We start from the raw sequence: 17,422 nt of genomic DNA, 5'->3' as shown, positions 1-17,422 counted from the left end.
GCACAGAGCCTAACGAAATAAACTACACTAAAATGCAAGAAATCCTAACTTGACGAAATGGTGCCACACAATAGGGAGAAAGAGGAAGATGGTTCCGATCTCACTGCTACAGGTATTCGGGTATTTATTATCACAATGCTATCTTCTTACACAACCACTCAAATGAAGGAGTGTGTGCACAGCTCCAAGAGGGGCTGGTTTCTGGAGATTTTTGACTTGGCATAGAGGGTGCATGCATATCCCCTGAAGTAGGGGCCCCACTGTCAATACTCAGAGGAGAATTATAGTAATTTGATATCTTTGATATCTGTTAAAAGAACACCATAATTTCCAAATTAACATCTGGAAACAAATAACTTCTTAACTGAAAAACTTGTTAAAAATTGCTGTATATTATGCACATTAAGAGGCTCTTTTTCATGTTATTGCCATGCACAAACTACTCTTCCAAACACATATATAGTCACAATACAATATTAAAGCAAATCTTACAAGTTATTATTTAAACAACATGAATTGCTGGATAAACAGTAGTTATGTGATGAGACATGGCTCATATAAAACTGATGGATTTTTTTAAAAGCTAGGCAAAGTCATAGGATTAATTGTCAGAGTGAAAGAGTACAATCCTGTGCTTAACTAGAATTATAATGCACACTACCCCACAAAAAATCCATGCTCTGTTGGATAAGATGTTAATTTGATCCAGACCCTCTTTAGCAAACACTAACCATTGTGCCAAAGCTATGCTGTAGTTGTGGGCTGTGTACTATAATATGTCCCCTATGAACAGATTTCAATGACCTTGGGCTGGAAATGAACCCATGTCTGGAGAAAATAATGGCTAACGCATTAACTAATTTCACAGTCCTCCACACAAGGATATTTCCTTACTTAAGGCAAACTACACAAAAAATCTTCAGACTTCCAAAAGAATGAAGACAGTCAAGCTCTGGAATTGGTGATTTAGATAAGTCTAAACTGAAAACAGTTAAGCACATGGATATGACATTCTGCAATGTCTTATCTTTAGTTTGTCAAGGTTTTTAAATCCCTCTTGAGCTGGAGTACCATTTTTAGCTTGGCTAGGTCAGAATGACACTGAACAATATGAATGATGACACACTAGACAGCTATATGGACAGAGTTGTCATCAGCAAACCAGCTGTGCTAACACCTGTATGTCCTGCACAACTGATCTTTAGGAACAAGGATCAAGACAGACAGATTAGTAGGGAGGGAAAACAAAAGCAATTTACAAAATGTTAAAATTAAGGGGGAGAGGTGCTAATTTGAAGAAAGGGGAAAGAGAAGAAAATAATATTTCGTATTTAATATGAACAGATACAAAATATGATAGCTTGTTTCTTACTATAATTCCTTTCCAAAGCCATTGGGAAGCTTTAAAATTTAATCTATTTCCTTTGTAATTTGTTTGTTCCACATGCACACTCATTTGCAATAGGTGTCAGATGAACATTACTGGAGACTGAAGTAAAGAACAGACACTGCACCCACAGTCGCAGTTCCTGTTTCCCCACATTTTCCTGCCAGTGTCTCTCAACCCTGTCCAGAAAGAACCATCTCTGGGGGGTGAAGTTAGTTAAGGCAAAAATTTTGAAACTTCAATTCCTAAAATTAGACACCCAAATCAATACTTAGACTTCTAAATAATGTGGCTGATTTCCAGATGTGCTAAGCACCATGGATTTCATTTAAGTCAGAGGGAGATGGTGTGCTGAAGCTCTTCTGAACATCAGGCCACTTTTATTTAGAAGCCAAATATAGATTAGGGAGCCTAGCTATAGGCACTCAAGTTTGGAAATGTTGGCCTTTGTTTTCTGGCCCAGTCAATCCTCGGTCTAACTGGTGAGACTGACTGCACCATATCTGAAACGGGGCAAATGTTGGCTGGGCTTGCCAAATGAGGGCAGCTGTGCTTTATGGCCGGGGAGGGGAGAAATGAGGTCAGAGACCGCTGCAAAGGGTGAACGGTGATCAGCTTTGTGACGCTGACACACCCCCCAGTAATGTGAGGTCTGAAGGCTATAAAGGTGCAAGCCCTGGCCGTGGGAAGGCCCTTTGTTCCACGCATAGCAGACGCCTTGTCTCATTTCCAGTTTGACAGATTTCGTGAGCTTGCACCAGGAGCTAGCAATGAACCCAAGCAGATGCCGCTGGCTCTATGGAACCTCGGCATATGATGTAGTCGGTGGCATGGAGATTCTTGGCTCCGGGCACACAGTTGAGCTATGCAAGAAGTTGTTTTTTAATGAGTTCTTTCAATTTAAGGATCCAGAGTGCTGGTCACCTATACTGCCTACCGCAAAGGGTGGTTGTTGCGGTACCTGGTCAAGGACAACCCAGCTGCTGGTTCCCATTGACCATCCTGGCATGGTACAAGGGACAATGTGATCTTTCGGGAGAATGGGGCTTCACCTATTGGGGCTGCTATAAAAGAGGCCATAGGGAGATGTCTGGGAACCCAACTGAGTTGGGGAGAGGCAGCCAAGCAAATTGCTGGCACCTCCTTGTGTTGGATGTCCAGTGCAGGTACTCCATAGGGAAGGCATCCAGTGACCAGATAAATGGCCTGGTAAAGTACTTAAAAGGAGGTGCTGGATAAAGGAACAAATTGGGGGTCCGGGGGGAGGGTTGGGGACTCCTATGATTGGTACAGCAGGGAGCCCACTTAACCCTCCTACGAGGGGGGTGGATAGTAAGGTCCAAGCCATGGGTTGGCTGGGGGGACCTGGATGGAAAATGAAGGGGGGCTGGTGAAAGCCCCGGGTAATGATTTGAACAAACATGGATTTGCCTGCACTGTACACTTTATCTGCCAGGTAGTCCCAGACATCTATATAACAAAGTTGCGGCCTGATTAAAATCCATATCAGGTATCTCCTGTCCTTCTTTCGGTACACCCAGACAATGCCAGTGAGTGTCACTTGCAATGGGTGTTAGTGAAATGGACACTGTGAGCTGGATTGAAACCTTGCTGTAAACTGGATTTCTTACAGGCCATAAAACAACCGCCATAAAGTAAATGAATTTTTCACTACAGACTACACCCAAGGTAGCAGCCTAGCATTGAGGGTTCAAGACTTGCTATCACATTAGTAATTCTTAAAGCTATCCACAGTCCCACCTCAACTCCTCCTATCCCATTGTTCTATATTCAAAAAAATAATTTAGCATTAAAACATATAGTAGAATCTCACCCCTGCACACACATAGTTGCATTGATTTTCTGAGAAAAACAAAAAAGGGTTAATTCGAGCGTCCCAACTTTAACAGTGATTTTTTTAAAAAAAATTATTACAGCCGAAGGGTCAAAGCTTGTTCTCAGTTACGCTTATGTGAAACAGCCCAGTAAGCCAATATATTTGTCATTTAGTCTTCTCTATAAGTTCTCATCTAGAGACCTTTAATCTTTAGACAACAGTACACTTTTACACACTAAACTACAAATGTAAGGAATCACAAGAAAAAATATCCTGTTAATATTTAAACTAATCTACTTTCCATATACATAAAAATACACACCAGTTGTACAAAATAGCTGCTACTTTTTTTAACCATTCTTTCAGACAAATTGTATCCCCCATATGCATTATAAAAATAAATACAGTTAAAGTTAAAATAAAAAACTAGCAAAGGGAAAGTGAAATTAGGAATAGAGGACAAGGTGAGGAGAGATGTTTTCAAGAGAGTTTTTTTCTTTGAAAAAAAGACAGTTGATGGGTATAGAGCAGGGGGTTCCAACAACGGTCCTTTGGTTCTTACATGAGACACTTGAATATGACTGTTTTAAGAAGAAATGTGTATGAATGTGATTATGAATTGAAAATGTAATGCAAAAAGGGATTTTGGTGTGGGAGGAGAATTGCTCCTGAGCGTTTCATTAGCACAGGGTGAAGCTGAATGCAGGTTAAGTTGAACAAGCAGAACTTTATTAAACCTGTGAACTGCTCTATAGATATGGATGAGTTGCTTCCATCCTAACTCCCCGCGTTCCCTTGTTCACACTGGTGACCCGTGTTTGATCTCTGAACTGTTCTCAACATGCCACTTTAGGAAGGGCAGCTGGGTTACTCTGTTAACAGGTGTAAGAACCTTGCTGGGAGATGCTAAATGATTTCTGCTAACTCACTGTGACAGGTGCAGCTCATTAACCCATCAGGACTAAAGGAGTGGCTTCTCTGGACAGAGAAACCTAGGGTCTGGGCTTGAGCATGAGTTGTTTATTTTGTGTTAATTCATTAACAAAGCTAAACATCAAGAAGAGGGCAAGTTTTTGAGCCCACGCTGCCAATAGCAAGTGGTGTTGGATGAGGGTCAGAACACCACCAACTTACAAGGTGCATCTGGGTTAAAAACAGTTAAGAGTATAGGGGTAGTGTTCACAACTTTATGGCCATGAATGGACTCATTGGGATGATTTGCCATGGCAGGATTGTGCACATGAAGTGTGGAAAGCCGGGATTTAGAGAGGCCTCAGAGAAGGGAGTTACAACAGTCACGTGGAGAGGAGATGTGAAATCAAGGCTGAGGATTTCAGCAGAGTTGGAGCTCAGCTATTGCTTTGGCTGGTTTTATGATTATAACTGGTAATTCAAGTACTGTGTTTATAAAGTTAGTCAGTAAAAAGAATAGGTTTAGCATGTGCAGTAATGTCCTATTACTAGGAAATATATAAAGTATTAATGAAATACGGTTTGTCAACTTAAATACAACACACACATTTATGCTAAAATATTTATGATCTTTTGAGTGGGAAATGTTTGAGAATTTTTCAAGTTTTTCATAATACAATTTTTAATATACGGTTAGATTTTTAAACAAACTTCTTTAAAAAGTTTGTCAAGAAAAGTATGAACAATTACATTTGAAGAGAAGAGCAAGTGTTAAGTATAACCTATGAAAAACTTGATTATTATAGCATACACTTCACTCTGGTATTAACTTTTACACCAATGAATTGAAGTTGAAATTAGAGTTTAGGAGAATTTTGCTGATCAGTGCAGTTAAATATTTTTTTTTAAAAACTGTGCTAGTCACATTTTTTCCTATAGTTTATTTATTTAAATGAAAAATGGGTTAATCATGCCCTGGTATAGATGACCACTGTAAATACAGTTGTGGTTAATGCTATTTTGTTCCCAGTATGGAACGTCTTACAGTATTTCCAGTCCCAAGCATTCAAAAATTATGAGTCAGGCCTTAAAGTCATGTGGTTGGCTTAAAATCATGAGATTTTAAAAAAGAGCTTCTTTTTATTTGCTTTCTGCTTTTCATATGTTTGGGGTACACTCAAGCCATGTTTTCAAACTTTTTTCCACATGCATGAGGGTTAAAAAATTGCTTTTTTTTTTTTTAAAGGAAACCCAAGATTATCATGTAACTCACTTGATTCCAGTCCACAAGTGGGAGTTTAAAAAAACCCAGCAAATATCACAAGTCACATAGTAAACTTATGAGAGATGGCAACATTGACTTTAGTGTAAATTCTCTGGCTCTTCCACTTTCTTGTGACACTCCAGTCAAAAAGGATCAGTCCTCATTATGGACACAAGAAAGTTTTTTATGTAATTGAAAAAACAAACAGTATAATATGCCATTAATATTTTAGATTAAACAAAGATGATTCTGTTATAAATTTTCCAATCAACCGTGCAAGACAGTTGTTATCCAGTATAAATAAAAACAAACATTTCAATGTATGACACATAAAAGAACAGCTACCTCAAACTCGGGATGCCTTGACAAATAATTAAAAATGTAAACCAACACAGACACAAACAGTAGCCAGCCAACCAACCATAATCCACACAAAGAAACCAGTCCACAAAGCTCAAAAACTCTAACCCATTTCCCGACCCTCCAAATAATTTGCCTTCCACTGGGAGGATGAACAGAAAACTGCACTTCAGACCAAACACCAACCTAATAAAAGCAGACTTATCCAGAGCCTCAAAAGATACCTCCTAACCTGGAGAAGGAGGGCAGGGGGACTTTCAGATTATACAATTTTAGATTTTTTTAAAAGATAGATTTATCTAGTAAACAAAGCCCACCAATGCATATTTAAAAACTATAGTTCAGAAGGAACCAAAAATTCTGTATGAAGAATTTTCAACATGTGTTGACAGCAAAAATGACAAAGGTTCTTAACATCTAAATGAAGGATAGAGGAAGGTCCAGCTTATCTGTCCGGATATAAATAATACTAATATTTTAGGATTTGTTGAAAGAAAGAAAGATCACTTTCCACCTAAGTAATCTTTCAGAGTATATCACTTCAACAGAGCCCCCTCCTCACTGTTGTGTGGACTATGATACCAGGAGTTCTGCAACTAACTTGATAACTAACTGGGGTCTGATTTGCAGAGGTCCTGAGTATTCACAGCTGCAAATGGAGTCATACAGGAACTATGCTTTGAACATATAAAGTGCTGTATAATGCTCAGTACTTTAAAAAAATCAGGTCCTCGGTGTCTCAAATTGGGCATCCAAAATTAGTGGAAACTTTTAACCTTTGTGCCAAAGCTCTGTCCTTGCCTCCATGGGTCCTGTGTTTCCTGGCGGATTTTGCTAGCCTCAGAGGCTCACTGTGACCCTCTATTTAACCCTTCTCTCTCTAGGGACAAGGGTCACAGCCTACTGAGCCATTTTCATCATAAGCCAGTGAGGGAGGTGAGGAGAAGTTATCCTTCCTTGCACAGTCTCTGTTGTCTCCCAGTCTCAGTGATTAATCAGGGGGCAAATGGGGAGGGGGAGAGCCTAGGCCCACCCTCTACTCCGAGCTGCAGCCCAGGGACCCTAATAGTATCAGCTATGGTAGCTGACTTTTTAGAAACATGACATGTACAATTCCCTGGGCTACATCCCCCACAGCAGCCCTCACTTCCTCAAGCTCCACTTCACCCTTACCTCAGGGCCTCCTTCCTTGTGCCTGATATGGTGTGTACTACTCAGCCTCTCCAACAGCACAACTTCCTTCCACAGCTCCTAACATGCGCCCCCCCACCTGACTAACTGGGAGGCTTTTAACTAGTTTCAGCCAGCCCCGATTGGCTTCAGGTGTCCCAATCAACCTAGCATTTTCCCTGCCTTCTGGAAAGTTCTTAATTGGCACCAGGTGTCTTAATTGACCTGGAGCAGCTGCCATTTCACTTAACCTGGTACCAGGGATTTGTTTAGCCTGGAGTTAATATATCTATCTCCCACTACTTTTCTATAGCCATCTGGCCTTGCCCCATCACACCTTATTCTCTGTGCCTCAGCTCCCCATCCGTAAAATGGGGATAATAATGCTGCCCCCCCTCACCTTAGAGGAGCATTGTAATAATGAATTCATGTTTTTTTTTTAAGGTACTATTGTGGTGAGTGCCATAGAAAAGCCCATGAGGAAATTTATAATTCTATCTTCAGAGCAGGGACTGAATAGTGTGCAGAAAATAAGAAATGGGGCCACACAGTGAACAGTGAGGATAATGCAAAACTGCATACTGATAGAGGCAGAAATCCTGTGAAAAATAATATGTGACAATGTAAACATAGACTGTCCTAATGCTTATACACAAGGGGGCCAAAACCTTAATTCTGTTGTTTCCTAACTTTTGAGTGCTTGACTTTCCAATCATAACAACATTCTCTTAACATAGGGATGTCTGTGTATAATTAGTAGGGTTGCCAACTTTAAGTGCACAAAACCGAACACCCTTGCCCCGCACCCTTCCCCAAGGCTTCGTCCCTGCCCCACCCCCGCTCACTCCATTCCCCTTCCCTCTGTCACTTACTCTTCCCCACCCTCACTTTCATGATCATTTTCACTGGGCTGGGGCAGGGGTTGAGTGAGGGCTCTGATGGGGGCTGTAGGCTCCAGGATGGGGCCAGAAATGAGGGGTTCAGGGTGCGGAAGGGGGCTCTGGGCTGGGGCAAGGGGTTGGGGCATGGGAGGGGGTGTGGGTTCCTGAAGCGAATTTGGGTGTGGAAGGGAGCTCAGGACTGGGGCAGGGGGCAGGAAGGGGTTTGGAGTTCGGGCTTCAGAAGGCAATTACCTTGGGCGGCTCCCCGGAAGAGGCGCCATTTCCCTCGGCTCTGAGGTGGAGGCACGACCAGGAGGCTCTGCACGGTGCACATTGCCTCCACCCACAGGCACCGGCCCCACAGCTCCCACTGGCTGTGGTTCCCGGCCAATGGCAGCTGCGGAGCCAGGACTTGGGGTGGGGGCAGTACATGGAGCCCCCCCATGCCACACCTCCACCTAGGAGACGAGGGGGACATGTTGCTGCTTCTGGGGAGCCAACTGGAGCCACGTAGGGAGCCTACCTTAGCCCCGCTGCACCACCGACCAAACTTTTAACGGCCCAGTCAGCAATGCTGACCAGAGCCACCAGGGTCCCTTTTCGACCAGGTGTTCTGGTCAAAAACCAGACACCTGGCAACCCTAATAATTAGGTATAAGTTCAATTAGTACCTACAGAACTATTAAGAGTTCCCCTTTAAGAAAAATAGGCTAGCTCATCCAGAAACTAGACCTACGAGTTCAACCCTTGTGAGTGATCAATTAGTGACAATTTGGAGCCTGAATACTGAACACTTGATGGCTGAACCATGCATGCTTAAATCAACATTACTGGACTCAGGTCCACACCTACTCCACCTTGCAGAAAATCTAGGTGTCTGAGGCCTTGTCTATATTAAAGGGAAAAGTCGATCTAAGCTACACAATTTGAGTTACGTGAATAGTGTAACTCAAATGAACGTAGCTTAGATTTACTTACCGCGAGGTCCATGCTATGCAATGTCGATGGGAAACACTCTCCCGTCAACTCCCTTTACTCTTCTAGATCAGGTAGAGTGCAGGAGTCGACGGGAGAGCAATCAGTGGTCGATTTAGCGGGTCTTCACTAGACCCGCTAAATCAACCGCCAATGTATTGATCGCCACAGCGTCAATCCTCTGGTAAGTGTAGACAAGCCCATAGATACATGATTTTCTACAGATTTTCTGTTCCGTGCATCAAAAAAAAATTTTTCGAACATGCAGATCTGTGGCTGTTGCATAAGTGGGTGTCTGGAAACAATTAGTATCTCCATGGGTTAGAAGGTCCTGCTTGATCAAGAGGTAAGGTAATGGTGTATTGAACAGAGAAACCAGGTCTGAAACCCTGCATCATTCCCTGGAGGAGAGATGGGTGGACATGTGCAGAGAAGAGAGACCACCTCTCCCTAGTGCTATTTCACATTTTTCCTCTACTTGTAAAAGAACGCCCTTTTGAGTGCCCTGATAATAACAGGAATAAAAGAACTGCTTGCTTCTGTAGCTTGATTTGTATTCTATGTCTGCTTCATTTCTTCATCTGCAAAATTGGGATAAACATTTATACACCTCAGGGGTATGCTGTACAGATAAATTCATTAATGTTTGTGAGATGTTCAGACATCACAGTGATGAGGGCTACTACATTTCACAGACTTCCAGAGATAGGTCCAATACTTTGACTTGGGTTTTCTGGGACAGGCCAAAGGACTTAGATTTGAATTATTTACAGCCATTACTATGATTTGCTGTTGTGACCGATACATCGTAAACTAGTAACGTTCTCACTGATTCTCAGTCTTCATCAGGACACCCATGATTTCTTTCTACTCTATCAGGCAGGTGGCCCAGAAGGGGAAGAAACCTATTACTACTTGATAATTAGGAATTTAGGAGGTCAAGCAGCAGCAGAAGTTTAACTTCTTTTTCTCCTGTGCTGCAAAGCACAATGACCTGCTAGCTAAGTTGTATACAACTATAACTAACATAACAGGAAAGAAATAAGAAAAGGTACTGCTACTTCTCTCCTCAAAGAGAAGCCATGGTTCCAAGACCTGTTTTCTATTGCATCAGGAAAAGAACTGAAGGCATATGAAAGCATATCACTTATGCACCCTGCACCAAAAATTTGGAACCATGAAAGAATGGGCACATTGCACACTTCCTAGTTGTTGGGTCTTGTGGTGTAGAAACAAACTCCCAAGACTGGAGATATTCAGAGGCAATTCTCTCTGGAGAGAGTAATTTATTTTAAATGAAAAATAAGTAAACAGCAGCTTTTGAATATTCTGGTTGTTTCAAAAAATAAAATTTTAAGAAGGGTGTATGTTGCTCCTTGGGGTTTACATTTTGTGACGAGGAAAACTAACATCTTAAGATAGTAGAAATATATCTGATTTCCACTGTGTCATAAGGAAAAACACCCACAAACTGTCAATAGCATTTGTAATTTTAAAAAATGAGATATACTCAATACATTCAGTCTTGCTGGTATTCAAGATGACACTGCAATGCAGCAAAATAATACAAGCCAAAGGGTCCACTTTAGATTGCTATTCAATTTAAAAAGTGGTTTAAAATCACTGTTATGTTTTAGATTGTGCATCAGAGTTTACCCTTTTTTCTAATTCTATTTAATGATTACCAAGGATTAAAGTAGAGCACGAGAAGTCAAACGCTTTATGACCACTTGATATGGGCCCTTGTTGAATGACCTCTGCCTCACTCAGTGAATACACAGATCATTCAAGAGCAATTACACATAGTTTGGGATGATCAGTAGCATCCTAATTTACTTTAGCAAGCATAAAGAGTACTCAGGGGGAAGGGTTTGTAACAACTTTCACATTAAAAAAAATAAAAGGAACATACCTGTCAACAACAATATTACGACATTTGGCTTGCTGAACTGAATGCTTTCTGACAGGTTTCAGAGTAGCAGCCGTGTTAGTCTGTATCCGCAAAAAGAACAGGAGTACTTGTGGCACCTTATAGTCTCTAAGGTGCCACAAGTACTCCTGTTCTGAATGCTTTCTGGAGGCAAAAGGAGTTGAAGGGGGAGATCTTTTTATACTTTAATTAAAATTATGAATAAGTCTTTGTACCATTTTAACCACTCCCACCATCAGCCTTCCTGAAAATAAACAATTCCAAAAGCTTGGCATGACTTGAAATACAAATACAACTGAGATGAAAGTGCTAAATACATCACCTTCTGTAGGGTGGCTTCCACAGATTTCATATGACTGGCAATGAATTCTTTATCTCTATTAAAAGAAGAAAAAATTAAGCCTTAGTAAAACAGAGGCTTTAGTAAAGACAGGCTAATTTTCTGCCAATCCCAATATCTTAACAATTTCATGTTATAAATTTTTTTAAACAACCCAGAAAGTATTATTCTTAGATTCCTCCTGATCTTTTAACCCCCAAAATAAAGAAACGGGGATTCTGGCTCATTGGAGACAAGGAGGTCTTTTGAGTGTCTAAACTCATGCAGTACCGGAAGTACATAGACTGGAATTAGATGAGATCCTGTGAAGGCCAGCTTCAGCACTGATGCCACAGATACCAATCACTAGATATGAGAATGTCCAGGGTCTGACTCTGTCGGTATCAATGCAGAGATAAGAGATGATAGTATAGGTACCAGGGATATAGCAAGGTCCAGTGGCACAGACCTCTTCGAGGCAGAACCTTTACTAGCTCGGTACAGCTGTCCAAAGAGGTCCTCAATACCAAATCTTTTTTTCAAAGTCTTAGGGCTTGCTCCATCATCAGTAACGCAAATTTGATATCCTGTTTTTTCGAGATCTGCTTTTGAAGGAAGTGCAGCTCTTACACATACTGGGGACATGAGCGTCTCCTAAAGAGTGGAGATACTGAGAACGTCCACCACTGATGCGCGTATCTTCCCAATAGGAAAGACACCTCTTAAAGCCTCAGGATCCTGGAATACCCCAAAACAGAAGTCTAGAATAACCCCTCAATTGGGGGAAAATGAAAAAGAAGGAAAAATAATGACCCCAACAAACTACTAATAAGCTAAACTAACACTAACTACACTAGAAGCTAGGCTTGAGTAAGCGAGCATGCTCAACACTTTATCTCAGGCCAAACACAGTAGAGAAGGAACTGAGGGTAGGTCGCCCACGCAGTTCTGTATAACCTCAGTACGGGGCATGAGGATGTATAGGGCGCATTCACAGGTCAAACAGGCACCGCTACTGAAAATCTTCCACCAAAGGTGCAGGGGTGCACATGCACTGAAGTGGAGCACCCATAGGGACACTACTTGAAGAAGAAGATACATTCTCCGATTTGTAACAGGCAAACAAAAATACTCATGTTATTACAGATAGTGGAGCACTTGTCTGGGATTATTATATAAAATATACACTTAGTAGGCTGAACTAAGAGTTTTCTTTTTAGAGGATATATCACTGAATTTCAGAGAGAGAGAGCACTGTACTTTTGTTTTCTACCACTGCTTTATCTAGAGCCAAAACCCTGCGCATGAAAGTAAGAATTGATCTTTTGTCTGTTTTAAGTGATCTCCCTAAGGTCCCAGTGCTCACTTTGCTGCCATGCGGAGGGCACTCTCTGCATCGTGGATGCTCTCTTCCAGTCGACGCTTGTCCTGCTCCAGCTGGGTAAGATGTTTATTGAGCTGACGCAGAGATTGATCTTTTCTTCTCAGCTCCATCTTTGCCTCCGAGAGACTCTGCCAGCAGACAGAAAGCAGAGTTACTTGTCAGCCCTGATAATTAACTTCAATTTATGCCATAGGCTATTAAACAAAGAGGAATACAGACTGACTGTGAAGTAGATTTGGGCCATTACAAACCAAGGTTTTACAATTTTTCTACCAAAAGTATTATTTATTTACCAACACTACAGAAATCTAATTTTTTTAGTGCATCATACATTTATAAATGTTTTATAAACAGACAAAATGATCTGCTGAATTGAAGACAGATGCTACAGGTACAATACTTAGACACCATATTCTGGGCACATGAAAATATCAGGAATATCATCTTTTTAAAAAACCCAAATAAATATTAAGTAAAAATACTTCATACTAAAGCAATTTACGGATAAAAGAAAAAGAAAAATGCAAAGTATTGTTCGTTTAAATGTTGATCAGTATTACCCACCTCACGGAAATCAACAGAAAGGAGAGAGTCCAACATAAAAATAAAGAACCATCCAACCCCCCCCCCAGAACCCCCATTGACCCCCCCCCCAGAGTTCAGAGGTTAGAGTGTTTTAGGTAAGATAGGCTTCAGTCTTTAGGTAAGATAGATGATATTTTGTTTTAAAAAGGCTGTTTTGGGTAAATGTATTCACTGCTGGTCACAACTCCCAAAGGGTAGTAGCCAAACCCATTTAAACCTGCTGAGTAATCACAGCTGGTACAAAGGGTACTATACCCTTGGGTCCAGTCTAAGAGTGGCAGAATGGCAGGATTCTTCCTGGGAGAGGTGAAGGCTCAAGAGGTGCACTCAGAAGAGACCATAAGAGGGACAAAGGGGCAGCTAGTCCTGATCGTGACAGGTGGTACCATCATGTACAACCTTTACTAACAGGTGACAATGTGCAAATAAACATGGCAAAGTGAAAGCTCTTAACGCTCGGTTGCTTTATTATTTTAAACAGTTGGGGAACAATTTGCAGAGGCCTTCAAACATTCACCAATTGTATTTGCCACAAAAGCTCCCATGCTTAGGCACAATGGGTGATTTAAAGACAAAAGTTTCAGCCTTTTGCTTGAAATTCCTTGCCATTGTGGATTAAAGTCAAACCTTTTAAATTGTTTGAACACCGTTTATACTGCTTTAAAGGAAGAGCTGCTAAGCCTTTTTTCCCCTTTCTTCAGATTGATCTAATTAAAACCCTTGATAAACTTTACGGACTCTAATATTTTCAGCTGAGTGACTGAAACCTAGAGGGTGTGCCTCAAGGCAGCAAGGCAACAATGATAAGCAGCAGGTGAGCCACTAATTTCTCAACCAGGGTAGATTGTGAAAGTGTGATGTTCAGATATCCGAGAAACTGTTCAGGAGAGAATAGGATAAATCAAGTTTAATAACTCTGCTCCTAATTGTTCCCCCAATGCTCAACTCTAATTACTTGGAGAACTCTCCTGACTGTCACCTGATATTAAGTTGTTGGAGGCTGAGTGTGGAACAGTGAGATAATCAATAAACATTTAGTGGGGAGAAGAATGAAGATCCCGTTAAGCAGTGGGAACCTGCAGCACCCAAAGCCCTTCTGCTCATGAGAAAACCTATGGGACAGCCATAGTGATTGCAAAGCAATAATCCAAGCACTGTTTCTAGGCCTTGAGGCCTTTAGGCAACAGTACATTTGAGAAAAAAAGGTTAACACGGTCACCCTAATTACAGCCCACTTTCACATATTTCATATATAAGCTAAGACAAGCCAATTAGGTAGAAAGGAAGATAAGGGAAGTTTTATTTGTATACTAATTAAACCCCTGATGAAATTAAAGGAAAAACATACAGCTCTGTAATTGTGTCTGAGAAAGGTCACTTCAGGTTCAGTTATCAGAAAAGCACAGCCTTGATATATTTCACTTAATCCACACTATAGCCCTTATTTTGTTCCCTGGGTCTTAATGTTTACAAAAATAAGAAAATTTCCAAGACTGATAGTGCATTTATCTTGAAATGTTGCTGTGGACGATTTCAATTTTTAGAAAGTGAAGGCTAAATATGATAAAAAGAAAGAAAGATTAAAAAAAAAAAAACACCACTATGCCTGCACATAGTTTTACAAAGATGCTGAGTTTTCAGTTTCAAGAACAAAGGAACAAACCAACTTTTAAAAACTGAACTCCATTTTGTTTACATTTAATAAGCAGTCATTTGATCTAATTAGTTTAGATGTTTAGGTATTCTTATGCTCATTCACCACACAATCATGTTCATTCATCTGTAGACCACCAAAAATCTCATACATAAACTGAGAGTTTCCATCAGATTCCGCAGAAGAAGGTACTTGAATCTAGCTGTTTTTCCCCATAAGGTGAGCATGAACAGCAATTTGCTGGAGGAAACAGCAAACTAAGTAATTGCATAGGAGAAAAATCTCTTGGGCAGCACGTACACTGAGTTAGAAGATCCGTGCATAATTTTGTTCCTACACAGCTTAGGTTCTTTGTAGTTAGGAAACTTTTTATAAGAAGTTGTGAACAGAATTCAAGTTTAACTCTGCTATCCTACATGTGGGAAAGAACTTTATTCAACCTCAGAGTAAGTGGCTTAACCACTGGGCTATAGAGTCACTCACTCTTTTGCTCTCTGGCCCAATCAATATTTAATTATTCATACAAACAACAGGAGCTCCAACAAGAGAGTGTGAGAGAGTCCCAGAATAGCTAATAGCCAGGGCCTGCTGGCATAGGACTGAAGATTGAGCCCTTCCTGCTTGTTGATGTAAAACACTGATGCAATTTTGTCCACCAGTTTGCCTGAGAACTGGGGAAGGAACACCTGGCAAGCCAAGCATACTGTCCTGAGTTCCCTGAGTTATATGCAGGGAGAGTTCTTCCTGGGACCAGAGGCCCTGAGTCTGTTGAAGGGGGCTCCCCACCCCAGATCTGATGCATCCAAGACTACAGTTACCAACGGATGAGGGGCAGCAAAGGGTACCTCTTTCATTACAGATCCTGGGTCTCTCCACCAGGTCAGTGAAGCGAGGACCTGAGGTGGAATCTTGAGTGTCTAGTCCAAATGGTGTCTGCTTGGAGAGTAGACTGACGCCAGCCACACCTGTAGAGGTCCGAGACGTAGCCTTGCATACAGCCCTATGTAGGTACATGCGCCATATGACCCAACAGTTTGAAGCAGACCGGAGCAGTTGTTAGTGGATGGTCTTGATCCTGGAGATCAGATCTGACATAGCTCAGAATCTGGTCTCCAGTAGGTAGGCGTTGGCCTGAGTTGAGTCGAGCACTGCCCCAATGAACTCTATCCTCTGAACCTGGACCAGAGTTGACTTCTGCAAATTTATCAACAGACCTAGTGCCTGAAAGGTGGCCCTTACTGTACCAGTGCTGTGCTGGACCTGAGCCTTCAAGCAACATTATCAGTCTGTGGGACTGCTGACAGGCTGAAGGGAAGTGCAGTGAATTGGTAGTGGCATTGACCCACCACAAACCTAAGAAATCCCATGAGATCATGGATGATGGAGATGTGGAAATAAGTGTCCTTATTGAGGGCAGCATACCAGTCTCCTGGATCTGGGAAAGAAATAATGGAGGCCAGGGAGACCATGCAGAACCTCAGTTTCTATATTTGTTTAGGCGATGCAGATCCAGGATGGGCCTTGGACCCCTCCTTGGCCTTCAGGATTAGGAAATATTGAGAGCAAAATCCATTCCCTCTCAAGTCTCAAGGAACCTCCTCTATGGCCCCCATCCAGAGGAAGGCTTGCACCTCCTGGATGAGAAGCTGCTTGTGAGAAGGGTCCCTGAAGATGAATGTGGTCAGAGGTGAGAGCAAAGGGTGGATGAAAATTGGAGGGTGTAACTGACTGTTAAGGTGCTGAGTACCCACCAGTCCGATGTTATATATGGCCATGCTGGGCTAAAGGCAACAGGCGGTCCAAAACAAAAGGTGCGGATGTGGCATCAAGACTGACATACCGTCCTCAAGCATACCCTCAAAAGGCCTGCCTGGCCCTGCCAGGATATCTAGGTGAGCCCAACTGGGAGGCTGAGGTAGAAGGTATGGGTTGGCATCGCTTATAACCCTTCCCCTTTCTCTTGTAGGGATCCTGCCTGGGAGGCGCAGTGAACCTGGGAGGCTGCTGGGGCCTAAAATGCTTCCTGGAGGCAGGCCCGAGGAGTGGAGTGAAGGGTGGCCCTCGAGTCCTTGAGGCCATGAAGCTTGGAGAAGGTACCCTCGAAGGAGAGGTCCTGGATGGACTGCTGCACTTTGTGAGGGAGGCCCGATTACTGGAGCCACGCGCAGCGCCTCATGGTGACCGCTGGTGCCATAGTTCTGGCTGCTGAGTCAGCCATACCCAGGGCTGCCTGGAGGGAGGTCATGGCCACCCCCTTGCCCTCCTCTAGGATGGCCGTGAATTCCTGCCTCGACTCCTGCAGTAGGGAATCCTTGAATTTAGACAATGAATCCCACAGGTTAAAATCATACCTTCCCAGCACGGTATGCTGATTGGAGATACACAACTGGAGGCTGCCTGTTGAATAAACCTTGTTTCTGAATAGGTCCAGTCTCCTGGTCTCTTTATTTTTGGGGGTAACATTCAACTGCCCCTGTCGGTCCTGTTCATTTGGTGTCAACTCTATCAGGGACCCCCATGGGAGGGTATGAGTAAAGGTACTCAAACCCACTGGCTGGGACATTGTACTTCTTTTCTGCCCTCTTGAGGTGGGGGCACAGAAGGAGGAGACTGCCATATGCTTCCTCCTTGGCACCAGGGATGGAGAACAGCGTTGAGCAGAGCATGGTACCGGTGGAACACTTCGGATGGAAGCCAAAGCGCTCGGCATTGAGACTGGTCTGAGGGCTGCCTCCATGAGAAAGGCCTCCAGATGAATGTCCCT

General features: G+C 42.3%; 1 protein-coding gene across 22 annotated transcripts in view; it reads right to left on the bottom strand.

Annotated features, from left to right (window-relative positions):
- The window catches only part of CCDC171 (coiled-coil domain containing 171), a 262,059-nt gene that overhangs the window by 102,445 nt on the left and 142,192 nt on the right, over window positions 1–17,422 (bottom strand). For all 22 annotated transcript variants that reach the window (XR_012668627.1, XM_075128797.1, XM_075128798.1 and 19 more), the window contains 2 exons: window positions 12,402–12,547; window positions 11,039–11,093 (listed from right to left, as the gene is read on the bottom strand). Coding sequence is in view for 21 of the 22 variants with exons in the window: in XM_075128797.1 (XP_074984898.1) it covers window positions 11,039–11,093; window positions 12,402–12,547 (201 nt within the window). In the remaining variant the exon portion in view is untranslated. The remainder of the gene's footprint in view (window positions 1–11,038; window positions 11,094–12,401; window positions 12,548–17,422) is intronic.

Source organism: Caretta caretta, chromosome 5 (assembly GCF_965140235.1).
Source record: "Caretta caretta isolate rCarCar2 chromosome 5, rCarCar1.hap1, whole genome shotgun sequence".
Classification (NCBI taxonomy): domain Eukaryota; kingdom Metazoa; phylum Chordata; order Testudines; family Cheloniidae; genus Caretta; species Caretta caretta.
Note: the sequence above shows the minus strand (reverse complement) of the source record. Positions and strands in the feature narration are given on the sequence as shown.